General features: G+C 45.0%; 1 protein-coding gene across 1 annotated transcript; it reads left to right on the forward strand.

Moving 5' to 3' along the window:
* Window positions 1–3,491: 3,491 nt before the first annotated feature.
* ebna1bp2 (EBNA1 binding protein 2) lies at window positions 3,492–25,117 on the forward strand. The gene is made up of 9 exons (XM_038794209.1): window positions 3,492–3,638; window positions 7,543–7,626; window positions 13,600–13,772; window positions 15,563–15,686; window positions 16,799–16,888; window positions 20,457–20,532; window positions 20,717–20,822; window positions 21,406–21,574; window positions 23,849–25,117. Exons 1-9 carry the CDS (start codon window positions 3,579–3,581, stop codon window positions 23,897–23,899), a joined length of 933 nt encoding a protein of 310 aa, XP_038650137.1. The 5' UTR covers window positions 3,492–3,578; the 3' UTR covers window positions 23,900–25,117.
* Window positions 25,118–25,697: the final 580 nt, after the last annotated feature.

Below are 25,697 nucleotides of genomic sequence, written 5' to 3' on the forward strand. Positions count from 1 at the left end.
TACTTAGTCCGCTAAGCCCAATTGCATGCAGCCAGCAGAAAATTATCCAGGCAGAATGAGATTCTTAACTCCAAGTTGAATCAATCCAAGAGCAGAAATTCAGAGATTATTAATTTGTACATAAGTAAACTGCGGCTCACACTCTGCAGCAGATCATGGATACACTCAAAATCACCTTTCAGTAAAGAAGCAGAGGCCCGAGCTACAGTGCTTCTACATGTGAAGAAATTTCATATACACCCAGTTTTGGAGGTTTATTCCATTGTTGAATGATGGTGCTATCCTACTTCGTCACACTGACACTATGACTCTATTGTCTGCAACAGAGAAGCCTCATGCTGAAGCAAGGGTGGAAATGATACCACTACCTACAGAAAGTGAAAGTAACAGTTTTGAGATTATACTGGGGCGTCGAAAATGTAGACTAACGGGTTAATGAGACAATGTTAATGATGATGTAAGCATGACATCAAGAAGCTCACAGAGAACGAGACACAGAAAGTCTGTGTCCAGCAAGCCACAGCCACGTACTGGCGCTGGAGGGTATGCAGAGGAGATTCATTAGGTTAATCTCAGAGCTGAAGGGGTTGGATTACGAGGAGAGGGCAGCACGGTAGCATGGTGGTTAGCATAAATGCTTCACAGCTCCAGGGTCCCAGGTTCGATTCCTGGCTGGGTCACTGTCTGTGCGGAGTCTGCACGTCCTCCCCGTGTGTGCGTGGGTTTCCTCCGGGTGCTCCGGTTTCCTCCCACAGTCCAAAGATGTGCGGGTTAGGTGGATTGGCCATGCTAAATTGCCCGTAGTGTCCTAAAAAGTAAGGTTAAGGGGGGGGGGGGGGGGTTGTTGGGTTACGGGTATAGGGTGGATACGTGGGTTTGAGTAGGGTGATCATTGCTCGGCACAACATCGAGGGCCGATGGGCCTGTTCTGTGCTGTTCTATGAGAGGTTGAGTAGACTGGGACTGTACTTGTTGGAATTTAGAAGGATGCGGGGGGGATCTTATAGAAACATATAAAATTGTGAAGGGGATAGGATAGATGCGGGTGGGTTGTTGAAAGCAGAACTAGGGGGCATAGCCTCAAAATAAGGGGACGTAGATTTAGGACTGAGTTTAGGAGGAACTTCTTCACCCAAAGGGTTGTGAATCTATGGAATTCCTTGCCCAGTGAAGCAGTTGAGGCTCCTTCATTACATGTTTTTAAGATAAAGATAGATAGTTTGTTGAAGAATAAAGGGATTAAGGGTTATGGTGTTCGGGCCGGAAAGTGGAGCTGAGTCCACAAAAGACCAGCCATGATCTCATTGAATGGTGGAGCAGGCTCGAGGGGCCGGATGGCCTACTCCTGCTCCTAGTTCTTATGTTCTAAGCCAAGTCCTTACCCTGAGGTCTTTGTAAATAGTTTTCAGTAAATAGTTTCATGAAAATCTAAATATCAACTATTTCATTTCATTCCTAAGATAAACAAAGCCTTGTTGAAGCATGGTGACTGTTCAAAACAGCCTCAGTTCCAATTTCCAGTTCCTGCCCACTGTGGTGAATGTGTAACCACTATAAATTCACACAGTAAATTACTGTGTCCCTGTGGGCTCCATCTGTGAGCCGTTGCGCGGCTCTGCCCACAGGGGGAGATGAGGAGCATGTACAGGGCTCCGCCCCCAGCAGGAAGTATAAGTGCTGCAGTCCTGCGAGTCCGCCCTCAGTTCAGCATAGTCGCAGGCAGGCTCAGTTTTTAGCCGATTAAAGCCACAGTTTACATCAATTCGTGTCCCTGAATGAATTGATGCTCACATCAATTTAATTGACTTAAAAACTATGGAATCAGCCCTCAAACCTGACCAACTGGAACTCGATCCACAGGCCGCAGAAGCAAAGGAAATTTTTTTGCATTGACTTTGGTGCTTCAAGGCCTACCTGGCTGCGTCAACTACCTCCTCTGTTACAGAACAGAAACTCAGTCTTCTCCACACACGGGTGAGCCATCGTATTTAAACTCAACTTGATGTAACTGACTCTTATACGGAGGCCCTCGCGATACTCGACTGCCTGTACGTGCGGCCCATGATTGAAGTCTACGAGTGACACATCTTTACAACTCGCCGCCAGCGCCCTGGGGAGTTGCTAGAAGACTATCTGCGTGACCTTAAAGCCCTAGCACGTGAATGTAACTTCCAGGCCGTGACAGACTCCCAGCACATGGAACTGCAAGACGTGTATGTTGCAGGGGTCCGATCCAGTTATGTGCGGCAGCGTCTTCTCGAGAAAGGGGCCCAGGACCTGGAGGACACGGTAACGAGGTCGCTTTCGAAAGCCTAGCCGTGTTCCCAGCCAATCACGCGACCCCATCGTGGACCCCCGACCAGAGACTGCCCCAGGCCTGCGCCTCGCGGCCACCCGCCCACCACGGAGGGCTATCATACCACTTTTGCGGCTACCCCCAACACCCCCGGCAGCAAATGCCCGGCCCGCAACGCAACCTTCAGCAGCTGCAGGTGAAAAGGACACTTTGCTAAGGTCTGCCTGGCCAAATCTAAATACTCGAACCCTAACCCGAACACTCGCTCCTCCGACTCGCAGGCTCACAGACCCCGCAATGTGGCAGCGTATCTGCCAACCCTGCCTCCGCACAACATGTGCGACTCACGGGGGCCACCTTCTTGGCAATCCTCCCCCACGCAGCTGTGAGCCGTTGCGCGGCTCTGCCCACAGGGGGAGATGAGGAGCATGTACAGGGCTCTGCCCTAGGCTCCACCCCCTTCAGGAAGTATAAGTGCTGCGGTCCTGCGAGTCCGCCTCCAGTTCAGCATAGTCGCAGGCAGGCTCAGTTATAAGCCGATTAAAGCCACAGTTTACTTCAACTCGTGTCTCTGAATTAATTGATGGTCGCATCACCCACCACCCATGCCCTTTAACTCCCTTGTTAGTCAAGAATCTGTCTAACTTTGCCTTAATATCCAATGAACTTTTCTCCACTGCTCTCTGGGATAAGAGAATTTCACAGACTCATGACCCTCCAGGAGAAAACAAATCTCCGAATCTCTCTTTATTGTTAAACTGTATTCCCTAGTTCCAGTCTCTTTCACAAAGGGACATCTCTCAGCATCCACTCTGTCACCCTCAGAATCTTATAGGTTCCAATAAGATCTTCTAAACTCCAATGAATACTGGTTCAACCAGTTTGTCCTTTTGCTCATCAGACACAACCCGATCACTTCAGGAATCAGTCATGTCAATTATCTCTGAACTGCTTCCACTATTTAAAACTTATTACATTCCTAACTATTCCACCAGTTCTGATTAAACGAACTGTTAATTCTCACACCGCAATGCTGCCTGACCTGCTGAGAAAATGTGATGTTTAAAACTTTATTTCAGATTTCCAAATCCACAGTATTTTCTCTTCAAAACAATCTCCAGCAGAACAGTCTGAGTAAACCCCTCCTCCCCAGGCTGTGAGTGTGACCGAGTGAACGCTCCCCCCGGAACCCGTAGCGGCGGCTCCTGCTTCAGCCCGGACCGGGGTCTCGCTGCGCTGGGGAACTGCTTCCGTTCAGTTGTGTGAGGCCGGAGGAGGCAGCATGGCCCAGGATCGGCAATCAGACTCTGACAGCGAAGGATCCGAGTTGTCCGACTCGGAGGCGAGTGGATCTTTAAAGTTGGCTTTCCCCCAGTAGCGGGGGACGGCGAGAGATTGTTTGATTGGGGCTTCCTGCTCGGGAAGAAAGAGTGAGGGGCCGGAGGGAAGGGGTGACGGGGAAGGGGGGGAAGGGGTGACGGGGAGGGGGGGGGGGGGAGGGGGGGGGGAAGGGGTGACGGGGAGGGGGGGGAGGGGGGGGGGGGGAAGGGGGGAGGGGGGGGGGGAAGGGGTGACGGGGAGGGGGGGGAAGGGGGTGACGGGGAGGGGGGGGAAGGGGTGACGGGGAGGGGGGGAAGGGGTGACGGGGAGGGGGGGGGGGAAGGGGTGACGGGGAGGGGGGGGGGGAAGGGGTGACGGGGAGGGGGGGGAAGGGGTGACGGGGAGGGGGGGGGGAAGGGGTGACGGGGAGGGGGGGAAGGGGGGTGACGGGCGGGGGGGGAAGGGGTGACGGGGGAGGGGGGGGGGAAGGGGGTGACGGGGAGGGAAGGGGTGACGGAGAGGGAAGGGGTGACGGAGAGGGAAGGGGTGACGGAGAGGGAAGGGGTGACGGAGAGGGAAGGGGTGACGGGGAGGGGGGGGGGGAAGGGGAGGGGGGGGAAGGGGTGGGGGGGGAGGGGGGGAAGGGGTGGGGGGGGAGGGGGGGGAAGGGGTGGGGGGGGAGGGGGGGAAGGGGTGGGGGGGGAGGGGGGGGAAGGGGTGGGGGGAAGGGTGGGGGGGAGGGGGGGAAGGGGTGGGGGGAAGGGGGGGGAAGGGGTGACGGGGAGGGGGGGAAGGGGTGACGGGGAAGGGGAGAGGGGAAGGGGAGATGAGGGGGGAAGGGGAGACGGGTGGGGGGGAAGGGGGGGAAGGGGAGACGGGTGGGGAGATGGGATGGGAAGACGGGGGGTGGGGAGATGGGAGGGGGGAAGGAGACGGGTGGGGGAGGGGGGAAGGAGAGGGTGGGGGAGGGGGGGGAAGGAGACGGGTGGGGGAGGGGGGGGAAGGAGACGGGTGGGGGAGGGGGGAAGGAGACGGGTGGGGGAGGGGGGGGAAGGAGACGGGTGGGGGAGGGGGGGGAAGGAGACGGGTGGGGGAGGGGGGGAAGGAGACGGGTGGGGGAGGGGGGGAAGGAGACGGGTGGGGGAGGGGGGGAAGGAGACGGGTGGGGAGGGGGGGGGAAGGAGACGGGTGGGGGAGGGGGGGAAGGAGAAGGGTGGGGGAGGGGGGGGAAGGAGACGGGTGGGGGAGGGGGGGGGGAAGGAGACGGGTGGGGGAGGGGGGGAAGGAGACGGGTGGGGGAGGGGGGGAAGGAGACGGGTGGGGGAGGGGGGAAGGAGACGGGTGGGGGAGGGGGGGAAGGAGACGGGTGGGGGAGGGGGGGGAAGGAGACGGGTGGGGGAGGGGGGGAAGGAGACGGGTGGGGGAGGGGGGGGAAGGAGACGGTGGGGGAGGGGGGGTAAGGAGACGGGTGGGGGAGGGGGGGTAAGGAGACGGGTGGGGGAGGGGGGGAAGGAGACGGGTGGGGGAGGGGGGGGAAGGAGACGGGTGGGGGGGAGGGGGGGGAAGGAGACGGGTGGGGGAGGGGGGAAGGAGACGGGTGGGGGAGGGGGGGAAGGAGACGGGTGGGGGAGGGGGGGAAGGAGACGGGTGGGGGAGGGGGGGAAGGAGACGGGAGGGGGAGGGGGGAAGGAGACGGGTGGGGGAGGGGGGGAAGGAGACGGGTGGGGGAGGGGGGAAGGAGACGGGTGGGGGAGGGGGGGAAGGAGACGGGTGGGGGAGGGGGGTAAGGAGACGGGTGGGGGAGGGGGGTAAGGAGAAGGGTGGGGGAGGGGGTAAGGGGAGAAGGGTGGGGGAGATGGGAGGGGGTAAGGGGAGACGGGTGGGGGGGGGGGTAAGGAGACGGGAGGGGTAAGGGGAGAAGGGTGGGGGAGGGGTAAGGGGAGACGGGTGGGGGGAAGGGGAGGGGAGGCGGGTGGGGGAGGGGAAATGGGGAGACGGGTGGGGGATGGGAAGGGGAGACGGGGGAGGCGGGTGGGGGAGGGGAAATGGGGAGACGGGTGGGGGATGGGAAGGGGAGACGGGGGGCAGGGGAGACGGGTGGGGGAAGGGGAGACGGGTGGGGAGGGGGGAAGGGGAGACGGAGGGGGGGGGGGGGGGATCTGCGAGGAAAGTTGGAAGACCTGGAAACAGGTCCAGGCGACAGAATGTGAGGATTGTGGGGCTGCCCGAAGGAGTTGAAGGGCCGAGGCCGACAGAGTATTTTGCCGCTATGCTGGTGAAGCTATTGGGGGAGGATACTTCCCGATTTGAGCTGGATCGGGCTCATCGATCCGGGAGGCCTGTACCAAAGGCGAATGAGCTGCCAAGAGTAGTGACTTTGTGCTTCCGTAGGTACTGTGTGAAGGAGAACGTCCTGCGCTGGGCCAAGCAGAAGCGGGTGGTGCAGTGGGCTGGAGCTGGTATACGTGTATACCAGGACTTTACGGCGGGGAGGCGTGCTGCTTTCAACCGGGGGAAGAGGGCACTGTACATCAGCAAGGTGCAGTGCGGCATTGTATATCCAGCGAAGCTGAGGGTGACTTATAAGCTCAAGGACTTTTATTTTGGAACGGTGGAAGCAGCGGAGAAGTTTGCGAAGGCATAAGGACTGTGGCAGAACTGCAAAGTTGAGATATGGCCATATGCCGATGTAACCGCAGGACTGTATTTTCTTCTTTTTTGTCTCTTCTTTCTTGTTTCACAGCGTGCGCGTGTATGGGCTAAAGGTGCCAATGGTGTATATATTTGGACAAGGGAAGTGATGGGACTTGCACTAGAAGTGAGGGCTCTTTGGGGTGTAGGCGGATTTGTGGGGTGTGTGTGCTAAAAGGAGATTTCTGGGTTTTCCTAGGGCCGGGCAAGGGGGAAAGGGACCCGGGCGGGGGCCTCCGCGCTTGCCGGTTTAAACCGGTCAGTGAACGGGAGTGAGGTGGGGGGGGGCGGGGCTGAGGTCATCGGAGCCTGGCAGAACAGGGTCCGAGTGGTCTAGGCGGGGTGGAAAGTTGGGGGGAAGGAACCAAGGTTGGTGGGAGGAGTTTTACAAGAGGCAGTGGTCGGGAGAAGTTGGAGGGGAGGGAGGGTTTACAACTCTTGGGTATCACATACGGTACTTTTTCAGAGGTTGGGCGGCGTTGAGTTTGCGGGGGGGGGGGGGGGGGGGGTGGAATCTAGGGTGACCATGGGCTGTCCCGGACTCCTTCTCTTTTGTGTTTTGTTTCCACCGTGGGAGGGTTAGTTTCATTGGATGCATATAATGACAGGTGGGCTGTTGTTTGGAGTGGTGGGAGGATGAGATTGTTGTTATTGTTAAGGGGATTGACTTTGTATTTGTTACCGTTTACTGTTGGGGGTGGGGGGTGAATTTTGGAGGAAAATGTGAAAATGGAGAATAAAACATTTTTTAAAAAAAAGAACTTAGAGTCTTAATAGATAAAACTTAGATACTCATCATAAAGCACTACAAAACATTCAAAATAATTCCATCCCAACTCCTACGGTGGATCGATTTAATAAAAAAAAAATTCCAACACCCTGGGACTTAAATATCTGACAACCAATGGACATTTATACTTCATTGATAGAACTTGGGAATTGTTTAAGTTTCCATTGGGTGGCCTTATTCAGATAGGCATTGCAGAACCTGGCCCGAGCTGGTGGGATTTGGTGACAATGCACATGGCATCAAAGTCAGTGAACGCTATTCTAACCTCAGATAAAAGGTTTTAGCTTTATTCTTTAGAGTGACACCCAAATATGGCATTACCCGGATTTCAAATCATAAACATTTTGCCTAAATGTAGAAGATATCTTTCCGGTTTCTGGGTATCTGCTGTAAAGCACTCAGTATTTTCCTTAACTTGTTCCATTTAAATGTTCATTTATTACAGCTTCAAGATGCATTTGCAAAGGGCTTACTCAAACCTGGTTTGAACGTAGTGGAAGAGTCGGAGAAACAATATGCCAACAACGTGGTGAGATTTCTTATTTTCTTTTTTCCTTTATATTTTCTTATGTTCTCAGTATGTCGAGTAGAACTGAATATCTGTCAATCAGCAGCATGTCCAGAGTTTTCTAAATGGCAGAGGTTTTGCACAACTCATGGTGTAAAACCGTTTGTCAACTATAGCCAACAAGCCTTGAAAGTCCAATTGTATTAGAGTTTTAACATGGAAGCTTTTGAAACAGTCATCCTATCCTAGTTTTGAAGCAATTATAATTTCTGACCTTTGGGTTGTCTCTCCTAATAAGGGGTTAGTTGATCTTTGAACCAGGGCCAGTGAGTTTACAGGGATCAGCCCTACCATAGAGTGGGACTGCCCTCCCATTTAATTGGGGGCCACTGGTTTATAGTGACTTGAATAAATCAAATACTGATTTTGGGACTTTTACCCAATTTTGGAGATTGTAATCCGACTGCTTTCCACAGAAAATGAAAACCCATGTTATATCTCCTTTGAGTTTGCATTAGAGCTGGATGAGTTACTGGCATCCTGGAGTTCAATTTAGTTGAATTGAAATTCTGATCCAATTTCACCTCGCTTTTACTGTCCTCAAATTTGGTCGGAATTCCTGTACATGTACTATCGTTATTTAGATTAACAGTTAACTTTGGGTTGTAATTTTTTTTTTTTTGGAACACCAAGGCTTCCAATTAAAACCTAAAACCAGACTCTTGTTCTCTGACCATGGTTTTCTATCAGTTTTCCCTTTCGATGCCAATACTAATTGTGTGGCCCATTATATATCCCATGTTCATCTAACCTAGCTTTCAATACCCTTGATATTCATCTCTAGCAACTGCTTCATTACAAGTCGTAGCTTAGGATGCACTGTTGTGTAATTTAACGTGAAATGTAATTATTGAAAACTAGGAGATTGCTGTCATTGTGAAATAGTTTCTCTCTCCTTTCAACCAATCAGCTGTCTGTTTTCTATGGGCGGCACAGTGGTTAGCACTGCTGCGTCACAGCTCCAGGGTCCCGGGTTCAATTCCGGGTGTCTGACTGTGTGGAGTCTGCACTTTCCGTGTCTGTGTGGGTTTCTTCCGAGTGATCCGGTTTCCTCCCACAATCCAAAGATGTGCAGGTTAGGTGGATTGGCCATGCTAAATTGCCCCTTAATGTCCAAACGGTTAGGTTGGGTTACAGGGATAGGGTGTAGTTGTGCTCTTTCAAAGGGCCAGTGCAGACTTGATGTGCTGAATGGCTTCCTTTTGCAGTGTAAATTCTATGATCCTATGTCGTACAGGCCCAAATTTTGGAGTTTGTGCACCAGGGAGACTTTTTTCAAGCTCAAACTGGGAGGGTGATTCTTGGTTTGGAGAGGATTTTTCCCTCCCTCTACCTTCAGTAAAAGGAAATCCTGTTTTACAAAGTTATCAGAGTATTTTGAAAATGTACCTGGTAGGGTAGATAGAAGGGAACCAGTAGACGTAGTATACCTGGGCATTCAATAAGATGTTGCACAATAGGTAAGATGAGGGCTCATTGGAGTTGGGGTAACATATTAACAGGGATAGACGATTGGTTCATGGATAGAAAATAAGTGAGTAGGCATAAAGGGCACCTTTTTCAAGTTGGCAGGCAGTCATGTTCCTAGGATCAATGCTAGGGCCTCGGCTATCTACAATCTATATTCATAACTTAGATGAAAAGAACGAGTAATGTATCCAAGTTTGCTGATGATACCAAGCTGGATGGAAAGGTAAGCTGCGGGGAAAGCAAAGGCTGCAAAGACAGGTTAGGTGAGTGGGCACAAGGTGGGTGGTGATATATAACTTGGGGAAATATGAAGTTGGCACTTCGGTTGTAAGATTTAAAAAGTGGAATATTTAAAAAAAAGTTGAACTACTTGTAAATGTCGATGTTCACAGAGACTTGGGTCTCCTTGTACAAGAAATTTAGCATGAAGGTGCAGCAAGCAGTTAGGACGCAGAAAGTTAGGGTGGCACGGTAGCACAGTGGTTAGCACTGTTTCTTCATAGCTCTTGGGTCACCGCCTGCACATTCTCTCCGTGCCTGCATGGGTTTCCTCCAGGTGCATCAGTTTCCTCCACAGTTCAAAGATGTGCAGGTTAGGTGGATTGGCCATGCTAAATTGTCCTTAGTTCCTAAAAAGGTTTGGTGGGGTTATGGGGACAGGGTGGCGGCGTGGACTTAAGTAGGGTGCCCTTTCCCAGGGCCAGTGCAGACTCGATGGGCCGAATGGCCTCCTGCACTGTAAATTCTGTAATTTGAAATATTTGCTCAAATGTACATTTTGTTGTTTTTTCTTGCTGTACAAGTTTTGTTGAGGAAGTCCAAGGAACTGGAATGTTTTAACTATCATTGTAACTAGGTTTTGTGGTATTGACTAATGATTCTGTTGCAGGAGCATCAAACTAACCAAGTATTGTTCAAGTTGGTGTGGGTTTCACTCATCCTACTTAACTGGATTGATTTTGCAGCAGTGTGCTTTGCACAACCATTGTAACTATTTTGCAGAATAAATAACCGGAAAGCTAGCACTGGGGGTCATTCCAGCCTCCTCAAAAAAGTGAAACTTCTGTAAGCAGTTATCTCAATCTCTCCTCCACCTGTTTACCTACCTTCAGGGCCAAAAACAAATGGCTACCGATGTGTGCTTTCTCCTCTGTTGTGAAGATGCTTATATGGTGATACGCAGGAATATACATTTCCACCGATGTAAAGACCAGTTCCTAGAAATAAGTGATTTGCTTGGCTTACAGTTACTGCATTTTAAGAAGTCCATGAATCCAGTCCAAGATTTATACCACGCTCTTTAGGATTTCCTTTGTCTTAAAGGCTTTTGCACTAGGTCCAGCCGCTGATTTCCACTGTTATTACAAATAATTTCTCCCAAACTATAGTAATTTCTCACACATCTGAGCACAGCGTTTTTCAAACTATTTTTCCCGTGACCCACTTTTGTCAACTGGCCGACCTTTGGGACATATGCTACGTTCGCTTACCTTTAATGTGACAGGTGAGCCTGCTTGGTCCTCATCTCTCTCCAATCAGGTTTCATGTCTTGTAACCTGCCTACCCAGCTTTGTTTCATTTCCTGCCACCGACCTCTTCCAGTATCTGTTGCTGCTATTGAACAAACTCCTGCCAAATCACCGTGAAATTTTTTTGTCTCGTCTTTATTCCACTATTGCTTTTAATTGCGATTTTTATTTGGAAGAGTAATGATATGGAACATGTTTTGGGGCTTGGCCAGAGAGAGAGGTACAGCTAGCAGAAAGCATTTGGAACTTGTTGCAATAGTTTCCATGACAGCTGGGAAGCGATAAAATAATATGATTGCTCATCGTCCATCCGGCACTACTCGCATTTCTAAGAAATGATTTATTTATCTGTGATCATGGATGTCCTGATTTGCTCTGCAACTTCATGCAATACTTTCATTCTTAATTCTGTTGGGTTTTTAAACAGGCTGTAACACAAGGTAACACCAGCAGGCGGGGCGGAATCGGTAACAATCTGTTGAGATTGCCCACGCCAGCTGGAATCCTGCCTACAATGTTTACAATATATCTCAATTATTTGTAAGATTAATGAAGGCTTCTTGGGGGGGGGAAATAATCATGCATCCACTAAATTTATAAAAAATACATTTCAACACCATGAACCATTTTTGTGATACTTAACAGTAATTCCCGTGTTGGATCAATCTGTCACTAGAGTCTGGTTCTTGTAAATATCCCCAACAGATGTCACACTGGTTGGCTTTTAATTTCCTCATGACCAGGGGTTGGAAATCGCCAATGTGTTGGGAATGTAACCATGTGCAGGCAGGGGCTGCCATTGAATCCAGTGTCAACAAGTGTAGAGAAACAGATAATGCAGCCATATGTTTAAAATGGATCTGCCTTGTGAATTTCAGCAGATACGCAATGCTGGCGTTCTATTTGGAGTGTGTCTGTAGAAATAGTTTTGATGAGTTTTTTCAGCGTCCATATCAATCATGGCATATTTCTAATTGGGTCGATGTAGATATACTTTACCTGTCTCTTGCCATTAATATTATCAAGCTACATGATGGGAACTCACTAGTTAACAACAGAGGTGGCAATATTCAACATTTATTGGAATTTATTGGAATTCAACTGAAGGATACAAACCAAATCGCTTGGGACAAAGCATTAAAGTGGGAAAATAGCAAAATTGTGCCGTTCTTGGGGGGTGACCAAAGCGCTGTGCTAACAGCTGAATGTGCTATCTGATTGCGCTGCAGAGATGGAAATCGTTACTAAAACCAGAGTACGGCATGGGAAATTGATGGGTACATTGGAACAGTCTGGTCTCCTCCATTCCACAAACATCCATATCACCGTGAATAACTATCCACCAGCTTTTGACATTCCAGCCGTTTATTGCCGTTTCTATTTCCAGATATTCCGATTGTCCTGAAGCCAATATTATACTTTATTTTCTATGTACAGTAACTAAAACCGATTGGTGACTAACTTCAGTCAATTTCTCCAATCAGTTCAGAATAAATCTTTCAGAGTCTGAAAGATGGGAAATGTGCCTCGACTGTCTCTGGCCAGTCAGCTGTTCACACTTCACTCTCCTTTGGTTCCATTGCCAAAGCTCTTCTCAAGACTCAAAGCTGGACTCTGTTTTCTGGGTTGTTCCATTACCATTTTGCCCGCCCCTAATGACCAGGGGTGTGGAAGTTTAGTAAGGCGGGGAGCATATGGCCGGGATTGTTCCCTTTATGTTTTCCCCGTGCTCCTGGTGGAGGAATGGTCAATTAAAGTTGCCGAAAATTCAGTGACTTGGAACAGATTTCTGGCCCATTTCCCTAAATATAGCCAATGCTTAACATTACAAATAGCTTAAAAATCATAATGTGCTTTATATCATAATATGCTTCATATATGAATGTTTATAAACGCCAGAGTAGCTGTGGGGGTGTAGTATCCATTATTGTAACAGCCTTGCATCGTAATACCCCAGCATTGTCTCGGGGGAAACTTCCATGGTGCTTTCAGGAGAAACGTACAGCTCCGACATTTTGTTTTAAAATGGTGTGAAAGCCGGAATTACTTGGGTTTTCTGCCCCGCAAATGCTGGCGGAAGTAATGCCTGCTCTATCAGAAATGAAGTGCAGGCGGGTAAGATATCCTGATAGTAAGAACACACAATCCATCCATTACACAGCTTTTAGACCATGGTGGGAGAATCGCGGCCCATAGCTCCGTAGCCTTTCTGACACCTCCTGCGACCCCCCCTGCGACCTGCACTTTGAAAAACCTTAGCACTGCTGCAAGTATTGTTTTAGCCACTCGTGCTCCAATGCCTTTGTAACTCTGTGACTTTACTGAACAGTATTGGTTCTGGTACACGGTTTCCTCTGTTGCAGTAACTCCAGACTTCTGGAAACTACTCTTTATTTCACTGGTTTTCTTAACTAGCTGGATTTTGCATTCCAGCATCTGTTTTCTTGACCATTACTCCATGGTATAGCTTTTCGTCTAACGAGGCCGAGGGCGATGTTTCCTCTAGCCTTCCAAATCCAACTGCTTCTAGCAGAGCTGGCTTCTCGCTCGCTACCTATCTCCAACTGCAATCAAATTCAGCTAAACTAAAACTTGAAAGCTTCTCTACCTTTTACAGGACCCAGTTCTAAACACCCACTGCTGTTTAATTTACTTTTCATGCCAGAGCCCTTTATCAGCACAATAGAAACACAGTTGCAATTGAAACCAACCTCCACACACACAAACACCTTTTGTCCAGCATGAATCTAACTATAGGTTTTACCCTCCTAGGTGGAGAAACATTAAATTAACATACTTAAAACTATCCCATACTTATAACGTTTGCTAAGACAAATATAATCCCTGAAAACTACCTTTGCTTTCTGTATGAAAGTGGTTAATATGTCCCTGAAATATGGTTTTAGTTACATAACCCCTTTTTTTACATCTTCAGGTTGGGTTGAAACAATGCTTGGAAGATTTCAAGCAAGACATACAGTGGGTGGAGAGGCTTGACATGACGAATGACCCAGCTGCTGACATCATAGCAATTGCTGAAGGAAAATCGGTAACACAGGAACGTTCAGATATTGACCCAGATGATGACTTCCAACGTGAGATGTTCTTGTAGGTACAAAGTTAACAGTTAACGCCAAGCTGTTGGAGTTCTGAAAGATGCTTATCCTATAGAGCTTTTCAAAGAAATAGTGACGGCTATTTGTATGCAAAGTTGGATTTTTTTTTAAGCTTAAAATTACTATTTTTTTTAATTGAAACATTAACCAGAATGTTTTCATAATTTAGTAACATTCTTATTTGTCAAAATAGGCTCATTAATCCCATGGAGATTTAGAACTTGTATATTCTGTTGCTTTAAAGTCCAAACATTGCCTATGTGGGCACAAAGTATTTCTTGCCAAAGAATGGTGTAATGGAGTTCTATTGCAGCAGCACTAACTTAGTTGGTCATACCCTCATCTCTTGAGTCAGGAGGTTGTAGGTTCACATCCCTCTCCAGAGACTTGAACACAAAAATCTGACACTCCAGTGTAATGCAGAAGGGAGTGCTGCACTGTCAGAGGTATGCTGTCTCTCTGCTGCGTCATTAAACTGAGGCCTGATCCACATTCCGGTGGCTGTAAAGGAGCCCAGGCAATATTTCTAAGATGAGCAAGGAGTTATCCCCAAAGTCCTTACAAAAATTCAGCCCTTTGTCAAATTCACTTCAAAATGATCTGATCATCATCACATTGCTGTTTGTGGAAGCTTTCTATGTGCACGCTTGTTGCTGTGATTCCTATATTAACTATATCTCAGTTGGCTGTAAAGCACTGTGGGACATTTTGATGTAAGAGGTGCTATATAAATGAGTATTTTTAACTTTCATTTGCATTGTACTGTGTTGAATTTCTGACTAGTACAAATGTGCCCTGATTCATTGTGTGTGCGTATTTCCTATCTTCTATATGTACAATGCATAATGCTTTTAGGAGTAGAAAGAACCTACTGATATGTTGGGTTTTTTGCATGTAGCCTTCATTGAGAGAAATGCACTTTTAAGTTGAAACTATTTGTTTGGACTTAGCCTTGATCCCTGTGTTCCATTTATCTAGGTGGAAGGAAATGGGTGGCATGGTAGCACAGTGGTTAGCACTGTCTGTGCAGAGTCCGCATGTCCTCCCCGTGTCTGCGTGGGTTTCCTCCGGGTGCACCGGTTTCCTCCCATAGTCCAAAGATGTGCAGGTTAGGTGGAATGGCCATGCTAAATTACCCTTCGTGTCCAAAAAAGATTGGGTGGGGTACTGGGTTACGGGAATAGGTTGGATGTGTGGGCTTAAGTGGGGTGCTCTTTCCAAGGGCCGGTGCAGACTCAATGGGCCGAATGGCCTCCTTCTGCACTGTAAATTTGATGATGAAACAGAATTTGTGATGAGCTTGTGGTTCTCTTGAGGTGATTACTCCTTTTCAATGAGTATACCACAATTGTCCTTTATCCAGATTATTTCGAAGGAGTGTTGCACAGCACTACATTGTGGTGTGGAAGGCAAAAAATAGGTTTGGTGCCTAAAATGTTCACATATATTCGGGTTTAAAAAATGAAACAGCAATGAAATGGAGATAAATTAAGACATCATTGTAACCAAAAGGAAAACAGTTTCAAACTAAGGCTAATTTTATACAAAGAGGACTGATATAAATGGGTTTTCATGTCGGCTTCCCTTCAAGACCCAGTTAATTTTAAAATGAAGTCAAAATTAAATACCAAGAATTGGGTCGTTTTCCATATGACTTTGAGATTAATAGATTCTTTTGAACCCATTTCAAAGTAAATATTATTACAAATTCAGTGTAACTTTCACCAATCTGATATTTCAACGTCCTTCAATTTTCTGTTAATACTTTCGCTTTTTGTTCAGTTATCGCCAAGCACAGGCAACTGTGTTAGATGCATTGCCTCGCCTCCAGCGACTGAAAATTGCAACAAAGAGACCAGATGACTACTTTGCTGAGATGGCCAAGTCAGACCAGCAAATGCAGAAGGTGGGTAGCTACATATTGGAGTGATTTAGCTTTAACTGAACATCAGGAGTTAACATCTGAAACTATTGCCCAATTTCTAACTGAGTACTTGATGCAAATCTTAAGATACTGTTTCAAAGCAACCGCCTAGACCTAAAATTTTGGACCAGGAAGAGGAAATTTAAATATTTAATGATTGGTCCTGAGATGTGCTTTGTGGCAATTTCAACCATACGATAATGTCTCTCCAGATCTTAATTACATAATATAGGTTGGTGCTTCAGTGCAATTTCATTTCATTTCATGTTTGAAGTCCATCCATTCAGCAGGTCAGCTTACCATTCCAAGCATAAGAAAATGATATGGGTGCCAATGCTTGAGAGTGAGATGGGCCTATTTTGTTTTGTATTCTATGAGAAGACTTGTATACGTTCTAATTAGTTGGATGATTTTTATTGTGAGCCATAGTATAATGCATCCATAGTGTTGTGTTCTTTGCTCTGTTGGTCGCAGTCTCACACTGAATCAAGAAGTTGGAGCTTCAAGCTCCTCTCCAGATCTTAATTACATAATATAGGTTGGTGCTTCAGTGCAATAGTGAGTTGCCAGACGTGTTTTCCCTCCACGGTAATAAGCAGAGGTCCTATCTGCTCAGTGGTTCAAGTGGAAGTTTAGATTCCATGTACATTAGCTATTTGAAGCAGGGGCGGCATGGTGGCGCAGTGGTTAGTGGACCCGGGTTCAATCCCGGCCCCAGGTCACTGTCCGCGTGGCGTTTGCACATTATCCCATGTCTGCATGGGTCTCACCCCCACAACACAAAGATGCACAGGGTCGGTGGATTGGCCAGGCTAAATTGCTCCTTAATTAGAAAAAGTAATTGGGTACTCTAAATTTATTTTTTTTAAAGCTATTTTGAAAAAGAATATGGAGCTTTTCTGGTGTCTTAGCTAACATTCTAACATACTGAAAACAAATTAACTGGTTGTTCAGCTCACTATTATTCGGATCACATTTGTCTCATACCACTAAGGACACTTTCAAGCCATTCACTGCACATGAAGAAATTTGGGATATTTCTGATTGATCTATTAAGGTTATGCAAATATAATTTTTTTAATTGCTTTTATTAGATTCGAGAAAAAATGTTATCGAAGAAGATCGCCATGGAAAAGTCTGAAAAGGCTAAACAGCTCCGAGCATTGCGAAAATATGGCAAAAAGGTAATTGCTTTTTTTTTGCCCATGTGAATGTCCAGAATTTGACTCTTCCCAATCGAAAATATGTTCATTTGTGCCACCTGACTGAGAAAGGTAGTGGTCTTAGTTTTGGGCTTATTACTTGATTTTCTCCAGGAATATTACAAATGCAAGTTTTTTATTCTGCAGTTGATAAAATTCAGCTATCTCTGCAAAATATTTTGAGGTCTTACAAGAGTAGATGATGGACTGCAAGTTGAAGCCAGAAGTTTATAAATACAATAATTAGCAATCTCTTGTCAATGAAGCTGTGGTCAAGCAAAAGCTCCAAGAATAGGGATGTTATGCTAACCGCATATAGAAAGCTAAGGAGTGATTTGATTAATATTTTCAGGACTTTGACTCACCCACCAATGGTAAGCATTTCTCCTCCTTCTCTGAATTCCTTTCAAAGATAAACTGACACAATCTTAAATCAGAGCAAAGTTAAGAAACAATTCTTCACACCAAGGATGATATAAGTGTGGAATTCTCTACCTAAAAAATGGTTAAATGTTAGTTCAATTAATAATTTAAATTATGACATTGATAGATTTTAGTTGCAAGGGTATTAGGTGATTTGGAGCCAAGGTGGGGTAATGGTTTGAGATACAGATCAGCCACAATCCTATTGGATGGCAAAACAGACCATAGGGGCTGAATGGCCTAACTCTTGTACTTCTGTCACTGTTATGGGTCAGGGTTTAGAGAATCCCAAAGTGTATCATGGAGTTCACCTGACCCACAACTTTTAATAGATTGTGGTATGGGGAGCACACTGCTCATTCTACAGGTATGGTACAGCAGAAATGGACGAGTATTTTTTAAAACAAAACAATGTTTATTCTATGAACTCAAGTTAACCTTTCTAAAACAAACAGTGAACATCTTAGCAACCAGTAATTCAAATACACCCCCCCAAAGAATACAACACTAAGTAATCTGTATGTTTTTTTAACATCCAAAAGACTTAACAAACCTCTAAACAGAAGCACATCAGGGTTTACATTCAATACTGAAAACATTTATAATTCTGAATTCACCAAATGATCCATAGATGGTCTTTGGATGGCAGACTTCAGATGCAGCTCACTGAAAAACACAAACACCCAAGCTTTTTCTCAAACTGAAACTAAAAAGCAGAAGTAGAGCTCAGCTCCACCCACACTCTGACATCGCTCCAGTAACATGAGCAGCTTTATTTCTTAAAGGTACTCTCACATGACAGTCACTAATATTGTTAAAACAGTTTTGCGTGCTCAGTAAGTTTATGATCTTAACTGCATTGGAGATAATGATAATAGCTTATTGTCACAAGTAGGCTTCAATGAAGTTACTGTGAATAGCCCCTAGTCGCCACATTCCGGCGCCTGTTTGGGGAGGCTGGTACAGGAATTGAACCCACGTTGCTGGCATAGTTCTGCATTACAAGCCAGCTATTGATCCCACTGTGCTAAACCAGCCCCTCTTGATGCTGAGCAGAAAATAAATGCTGAAGATGGGGAAAATTAAAGAGAGATCCTTGTCAACTATTGAGCAACTGGCCTTCAAACAACATTGGTTAAAGCTTGGAAACTACATGGCCATTCTATTTGGCAGTGGCTAGGACATCTAATACATCAGGTGACCAAAGGAGAGAAAATAGGGACATGTTATAACTATTTGATTCTGGCCATACTAATTAAGATGCAGTTGACTTTTTTGAAGCACTGAGTCAGCCCCTCAACTCACAAATCGATAAATTAGAGAAAGCTAATTTGCCTTGCTTTTCACTATTAAGACAATGGAACATCCTGGGATGTCAGTTTATAATGGGCAATGCACCATATTGTTTCATATGAGTAACAGCTTGATCAAAGATGCAATGTATCTGACTACAATATAACTAATAAAGCTTAATGCAGTTATTTGATAAAGTCTAGGAAAACGCACTAGATTGCAAAATATCTCTTTCTGTAATATATTGTTTGTACTATGAATACATCTATTAGTAATTTATTGAATTACAGCAATTTTTGTGGTTAACCGTGAGAGATGAGAAATAGGACAGGGAGGAAGCCATATGACCCCTATAACACAAAGTTGGAGACATTCGTGCAGGGTATCCGGAGCCGGTGAATTGTCCATCGGAGGTTTAAACTTCCTGGACATTTCTCATGTAGATCTGCACATCAGGACTTCCACAGGGTCCTGTTGTGCAAATCCAGTCATCCAGCCTGTCTGAGATATGAAGATTTGGCCCAATGACTTGTCAAAGAGACAGAGAGTAATGTATCCTGTCTTACTGATAATACAAAGCTAAGTGGATTGTGTGGAGGAATAAAAGAGGCTGCAAAGAGATTAATAATTTAGTGATTGAGCAGAAGGTGAGAAATGGAGTGTAATGTGAGGTTATTCACTTTGTAGCAAGAATAAGAAAAACTTTCTTTTTTAAACCAGCATGAAACTTCTAAACCCTGATGTCAGCCAACAAGTCACAGTAGAGAATGCAACATGGAGATGCAACAAAATGAGCCTAGCACGGTCCTGGCATATTTACTGTGCCCTCATCCTTGCAGTATAAGTGTCTGCTTAAACTAGGCACACAAAACCAAGACAGATGGAACTGCTTTTCCCACTCCATTGCTCCCTGTCCATTTATCATCCTGCCTGCCTCTGTCCCCATAACTTATGTTGTAAGGCCACATTTTTACCGTAAATTCAGAGGGGGTTTTCTCTGCTTTCACGGGCTCATTCAGAGGTGACAATCCAAAATATAAAAGGGCAGCACAGAATATTGTAATGTCGAAACCAGCATAGCTTATCTGAAACTCTGTCAATTTTTAAATATCATAAATGCCATTTGTCATAAATCAGATGTTGTAAAGTCAGGAATTGCCAGCATTGGGCTTGGTAAGACCACACCTGGAGTACTGTGCATAATTATGGATTCTGTATCTAAGGAAGATATACTTGACAACAAAGTTTTACTACATTGGTTCCTGGGTTGAGAGACTGAATAAATTAGGCATATGTTGTCTGGAGTTTAGATGAACGAGAACTGATCTAATTGAAACATCAAAGATCCTGAAGAGCTTGGCAGGTTGAGCACTGATGGGGAATTTCCCTGGATGGGGAATCGAGGACTTGGAAGCACAGCTTGGGATAAAGGGTTGATTGCTTAGGATTGAAATGAAGAGAAATTTCATAACTTGGTGTTGTGAATTTTTGGAATTCTCTACATCAGAATTATGAATGCTCTCTCATCAAGTATATGTGATATAAGGCTGTGATGGACAAATCTTTTGCTCTTTTCTGCAATCAAGGGATATAAATGCAGCATTAAAATTTTAACCACCAACAGAAGCTTGTTCATTCTTGATTTCGTTTTGCAACTGAAGAATTTGGCATTGGTAGATAAATATTCAGCTTCCGAATTGGTGCTCTGCTGAAATAAATTTTATACATCTGACAATGGAGCAGGTCCTTGATGCAAAAGCATTGTAACTTTTTTTAATCCAGGAGTGTACTACGGTGATTTGTAACTTGTCAATCAATATTCTTTTTTTCATAGGTTCAGGTAGAAGTTATACAGCAACGGCAAAAAGAAAAAAAAGCCATGATGACAGCAGTGAAAAAGTACCAGAAAGGTTTGTCCTGTGTTTTGTCCCTACATATTAGAGGATTTGGAGATTGTTGTCATCATTTTAACCCTGTTTCACCAGAATCCAAGAGGTTGGAGCAAACCAGATACATTTGGAGGAATTTTTGTTTCGTTGCTTACTCAAAAATACTGATGTATAAGATTTGAATTCTGTCTTCTTTGATCTTCAGGACTCTCTGACAAACTGGATTTCCTCGAGGGTGATAAGGTTTCTTCAAAAGCAAAGAATGAAGGTGGAGAGGGATCAGCGGCTAGAATTGCACCGCAGAAGAAAGGGTAAGAGATTATGATGCAGAGAAAAGTTCACCCTCCATTCTTACTGTGTTTCTTTGTTACCAGGCGCAATTGAGCGAAAGGCTGACAGCTAACTATTCACTATACACATCTGGAGTCAGTTCACGGATTACTAAAAACAATTTTCAAAATAGTTTGCAACTTGAGGCTGAAGATTAGAAATCAAAGTCAGTAATATCAGACCCTACCATTTAGAGGGAAAAGGTTTGTCCCTGGAGTGCGACATATGAAACTCTATGACTTGGTATGGTAGACCTTGAGCTTATTATGTATGATACCTGGATTGGGCTGATGTCGTATAAATAAAGTATTCGTATGCATCAATTAGTAGCCAGTTCAAGATTGCCTTTCATAGGAGCAGGTTACGTACTTGTCCTTTAGGGATTGTGTTGCTACAAGATGGATTAAATAGAGGACGAACAAAGTTCAAATAACCCATAGATTGTACTCCAGTTAATATCAAAACGGTTGCTTTAAGCATCCTTATTACTGTATAAAACTTGTAGGATCTATTAAATTGGTTATTGACAGCGAACTGTGATTTTTTAAATTTTTTTTTATCCAGAATAAATGCAAAGAGAAAATTCAAAAATGACAGGTTCGGGTTTGGAGGGAAGAAAAGTGGCCTGAAGTGGAACACCAAAGACAGTCACAATGATGTCTCCAGCTTCAGATCAAAAATTGCACATTCCAAAAAGAGTGGTTTTGGAAAAGGAGGCAGAAAGAATGCAAATGTAAGTATTAATGTTACTGTTCTTACAATGAGATGCTAATTGTTATTTTTTAAAAATCCAATTATTAGCAAAGTAAATTTGCTATAGCCCCTGATGACCATAGGTTACTTTGAGGGGGAGAGCTGACTGGTGATGATTTAACCTGAGGATCATCACACCTCCGGCAAGGGGTACGGTTGAGAAAGCGGGGCCTTCATAAATAACTTCAGCCAGTACGGGAATTGAACCTGCGCTGTTGGTCTTGCTCTGCATCATGAATCAGCAGCCCAGCCAACTGAGCTAAACCGGCTCTCACAGCCAGCTCATGAAAGTTGTTGGCATTCTGTAATGAACTTCCATTTTGTCTATGCTTTCTCTTTACTAGAGCTCATGAATGGTGTTGGCATTCTGTAATGAACTTCCATTTTATAGAATCATAAAATTTACAGTGCAGAAGGATGCCATTCGGCCCATCGAGTCTGCTCTGGCCCTTGGAAAGAGCACCCTAACCAAGCCCCCCCCCCAAAAGCCTTCCCTCCCTATCCCAGTAACCCCACCTAGCCTAAGGGCAATTTAGCATGGCCAATCCACCTAACCTGCACATCTTTGGACTATGCTTTCTCTTTACTAGAGCAATCCAAAGCATAATCCCACTGCACTATGTTCTCCCCATAGTTCAAACCTTCCTTTATACATAAAACTGTTGTCAAAATGTGATTGTCTAATTGTACAGGAAAATGGAATTCTAGAATGGGGATGTTGGGCCATCTTTTCACCTTCAATGTGAAAAGCATTTTTCAAATAAAGAAAAATTAGCTTTTAGGAAAGGGGACTGTCTTCCATTTTCAGGCCTTCCTGTTCTTATCAGATATCAATGCTTCTCTGAATATCGCATCCAGTGCATGTCAAATTGGGAACTGAAGGTTTTGTCCATTCCTGCTATATTTGTGTAACTTAGAACAGATTTTTTAAAAAATATTTTTATTCTCCGTTTTCATATTTTCTCCCGAATTTACACCCACCAACAATAAACAATAACCAGCAACAGATATGTCAATCCCCAAAACAATAATCCCATCCTCTCATCAACCCCCAAAACATCAGCCCACATGTTTACATAAACAAATGACAAAAAGGAATCAGGGATTACCCATAGTCATGCTTGATATACACAGCCCCCCTCCCCCCAACTAATGTTCGATGTTATCCAGTTCTTGAAAGTGCATAATAAATAATGTCCATGACTTGTAGAACCCCTCCGAGCTTCCCCTCCGTTCAAACGTAGCCTTCTCAAGGGTCAAGTATTCCAACAGGTCCCCCCGCCACGCCAGGGCACAGGGTGGAGAGGCTGCTCTACATCCCAGCAGGATCCGCCTTCGAGCAATCAACAAAGCGAAGGGTACGATATCTGCCTCCGCACCCGTTTCCAACCCTGGCTGGTCCAACACCCTGAATATGGCCTCCCAGGGACCCGGGTCCAGTTTCAGGTGCACCACCTTGGAAATTACCCTAAAAACCTCCTTCCAATACTCCTCTAGCTTTGGACAGGACATATGAACGTGGTTAGCGCCCCCTCCCCTCGCAACGCACGCACACATTTTCTACTCCTTCAAAGAATCGGCTCATCCTTGCCCTCGTGAGGTGCTCTCTGTATACCACCTTCAGCTGCATCAGCCCCAAACTCTCACATGAGGTGGAGGCATTTACTCTTCGGAGCAGCTCACAGCAGACCCCCTCCTCTATGACCTCTCCCAACTTTTCCTCCCACTTTGCTTTGATCCCTTCCAGTGGTGCCTTATCCTCTTCCAAAATAGCTCCATACACCGCTGACACTACCCCCTTCTCCAGTCCCCTTGTCGTCAGCACCTCCTCCAGCAATGTGAAGGCCGTCTCCTCCGGGAAGCTCTGTATCTCCTTCCTGGCAAAATCCCGAATCTGCATGTATCTAAACATTTCTCCCTGCTCCAACTCATACTTCGCTTCCAGCTCCCTCAATCCTGCAAACCGACCCCTAAGAAACAAATCTTTTAGCGTCTTAATCCCCTAGAACAGATTTTAACTGGAATGTTATTCTTAATGTCGTTTAGCAGAGAAATTGGAGAAGAAAGAAATCTTAGTGAAACTGCAATTATTCTATACATGCCCTCTCCCCTTTGGAATAGATGTTAATTCTTCCAATTGTTAAAAGGTTTTTCTTTTCTTTTGGGGAGGGAAGAGAAGAATGCATAAACTTGTTTTTTCAAACTATGGTTCAAACCCTGGATTTGTTTGTAAGGTGTCATCTTTCATTTGCAGAAACGTCCTGGCAAAAGGAATCGACAGAAGATGAAAAACAAAGCACGATAATGAACTGGAAATAGAGAAGAATTTTGCTATCTTGTTTCCCCACAGTGTGGGGTTTAATGAACTTGGTTTTGCTCTTTTGTATATGTATACAGATTTTACATGAGGATACTGAATATTACGTGCAAAAGAAGAAGAAATCTGCTTTTGATTATTAAGTACAACATTTTTGATTGAAGTGTAATTTTCTGGAAACAGTTGACTTCTGAAATATTTTTGTAAATCACTTCAGACATTACGTTAAAAATGGTTCCCTTTTATGATCATCTAACTTTGACCACAGACCGTTTAGCTATTTATCACTAGGTATCTTTCAATGCATGAACAGACTTAGTGGTCCTGGAATAAGCTTGTATATTTGTAGTGCCATAGGATTATTAAATAGTGCAAAAATAAAACCCAGCATCTCATTTTCCATCTTCTGGTCTGAGTATAACATTTATTTTGGATGCAGTGCAGAATAATCTATTTGAGCATTCAACTCTCAATTCAAATTGTTTTAGTCTCAAGTAACATTATGAATTTGCTCCCCTCTAGGGCATGGAGATTATGATTAAATCTATCTATCCTCTCTAAGCACCTTCATGATGGTGACAGGAAATTCACTTCAATGTATTAGGCTGGCCTAGAATAGCACAAAGAGTAGAAACAGTAAAAGTTAAAAGCTAGCCAAATCATACCATTCGTGATTCTCCCAGAATCGACTCCCTCTGGACAATCCTTTTTTCATCTAGACACCAGTGAAAGTAAGAACAACAATTTGGCAGGGTCCATACTTAAAATGTCTTTGCTGTTTTCATTTGGTTCTTCTCAAATATATTTTATTTCTGTTCGTGAGAGGTTTCTTTCCAGTTGAGGTACCATGCTCATTAGATCAATAAATCTAGGGAAGGAGTGAATGTGAAGGCTAGTAAGAAAAGGGAAGATTTGCTGTGACTGCTCACTTACCAGCTATAATATGACACTGCCTCTGGTAAGATTGGATGCTTTCCCTCATCAGTAATGGTGTGTTGCTGGGAGTACATATTAGGAGAAAAAAATAGTGTTCAGTACTCTATATACTTGGGAAATATCAGAAGTCCACTAAGAAAATCAGAGGGCTAGAAACTATTTGGACACCTTCCTAGAATTATATCTCGACCCTTATTAGCATTAATCATCAAGATTTTGACTTGTGTTTGTCTATGCCAGTCTTGGTTCAATAAAATGACACCACTTTTACTGCTGTGACACAATTTTAGCCATGATGCTAATGAAAAACACCTTTGGCGCAATACTTCACATGCATATTTACTTAAACACATCTCCCATCATTCAGTGTCTCCCATCATTCAGTGTGGAACTTTGCAGTCTCTTTCTCTTTCACCAAAATTTGGAATTCTGGCATGCTTTTAATGGATGCACAAACAAAAATCACAGTGCAGCTTTTTGGGTTTTTTTTTTGTCCAATGATTCTGTGACTTTTCAAGAGCAATTGTGCAAGTTAGCATCTTCAACAGAGGTGTGTCAGACCTGTCCCGACTCTCCACCCAGAATGGGAATGCAGATTGTCCAAGCTGATAGGAAGATAGCATACGATATTATTGGTGTTTCCTTATGGTGAAGTTGGCATTTTCACCCATGTTACAATCAGTAACCAAGAAAGTAAAGCATACACAAGTCAAAAAATACTGCACTCTTTCTGTCTTCCATTTTAGAACAAATACATGCATATACTGTGCTCTTAATTTTTTCTGTTTCACTGTCATGGGGGGGGGGGGGGGACTACCAAAGACCTTTATATAAGGATCATTTTTCAAAG

Source organism: Scyliorhinus canicula, chromosome 4 (assembly GCF_902713615.1).
Source record: "Scyliorhinus canicula chromosome 4, sScyCan1.1, whole genome shotgun sequence".
Taxonomy (NCBI): domain Eukaryota; kingdom Metazoa; phylum Chordata; class Chondrichthyes; order Carcharhiniformes; family Scyliorhinidae; genus Scyliorhinus; species Scyliorhinus canicula.

Coding starts and splice junctions, on each gene's coding strand:
- ebna1bp2 (XM_038794209.1), top strand. CDS start 3,579: ATGGCCCAGGATCGGCAATCAGACTCTGACAGCGAAGGATCCGAGTTG. Junction 7,627..13,599: donor AACAATATGCCAACAACGTG/GTGAGATTTCTT, acceptor TTACATCTTCAG/GTTGGGTTGAAACAATGCTT. Junction 21,575..23,848: donor GAGGCAGAAAGAATGCAAAT/GTAAGTATTAAT, acceptor TTTCATTTGCAG/AAACGTCCTGGCAAAAGGAA.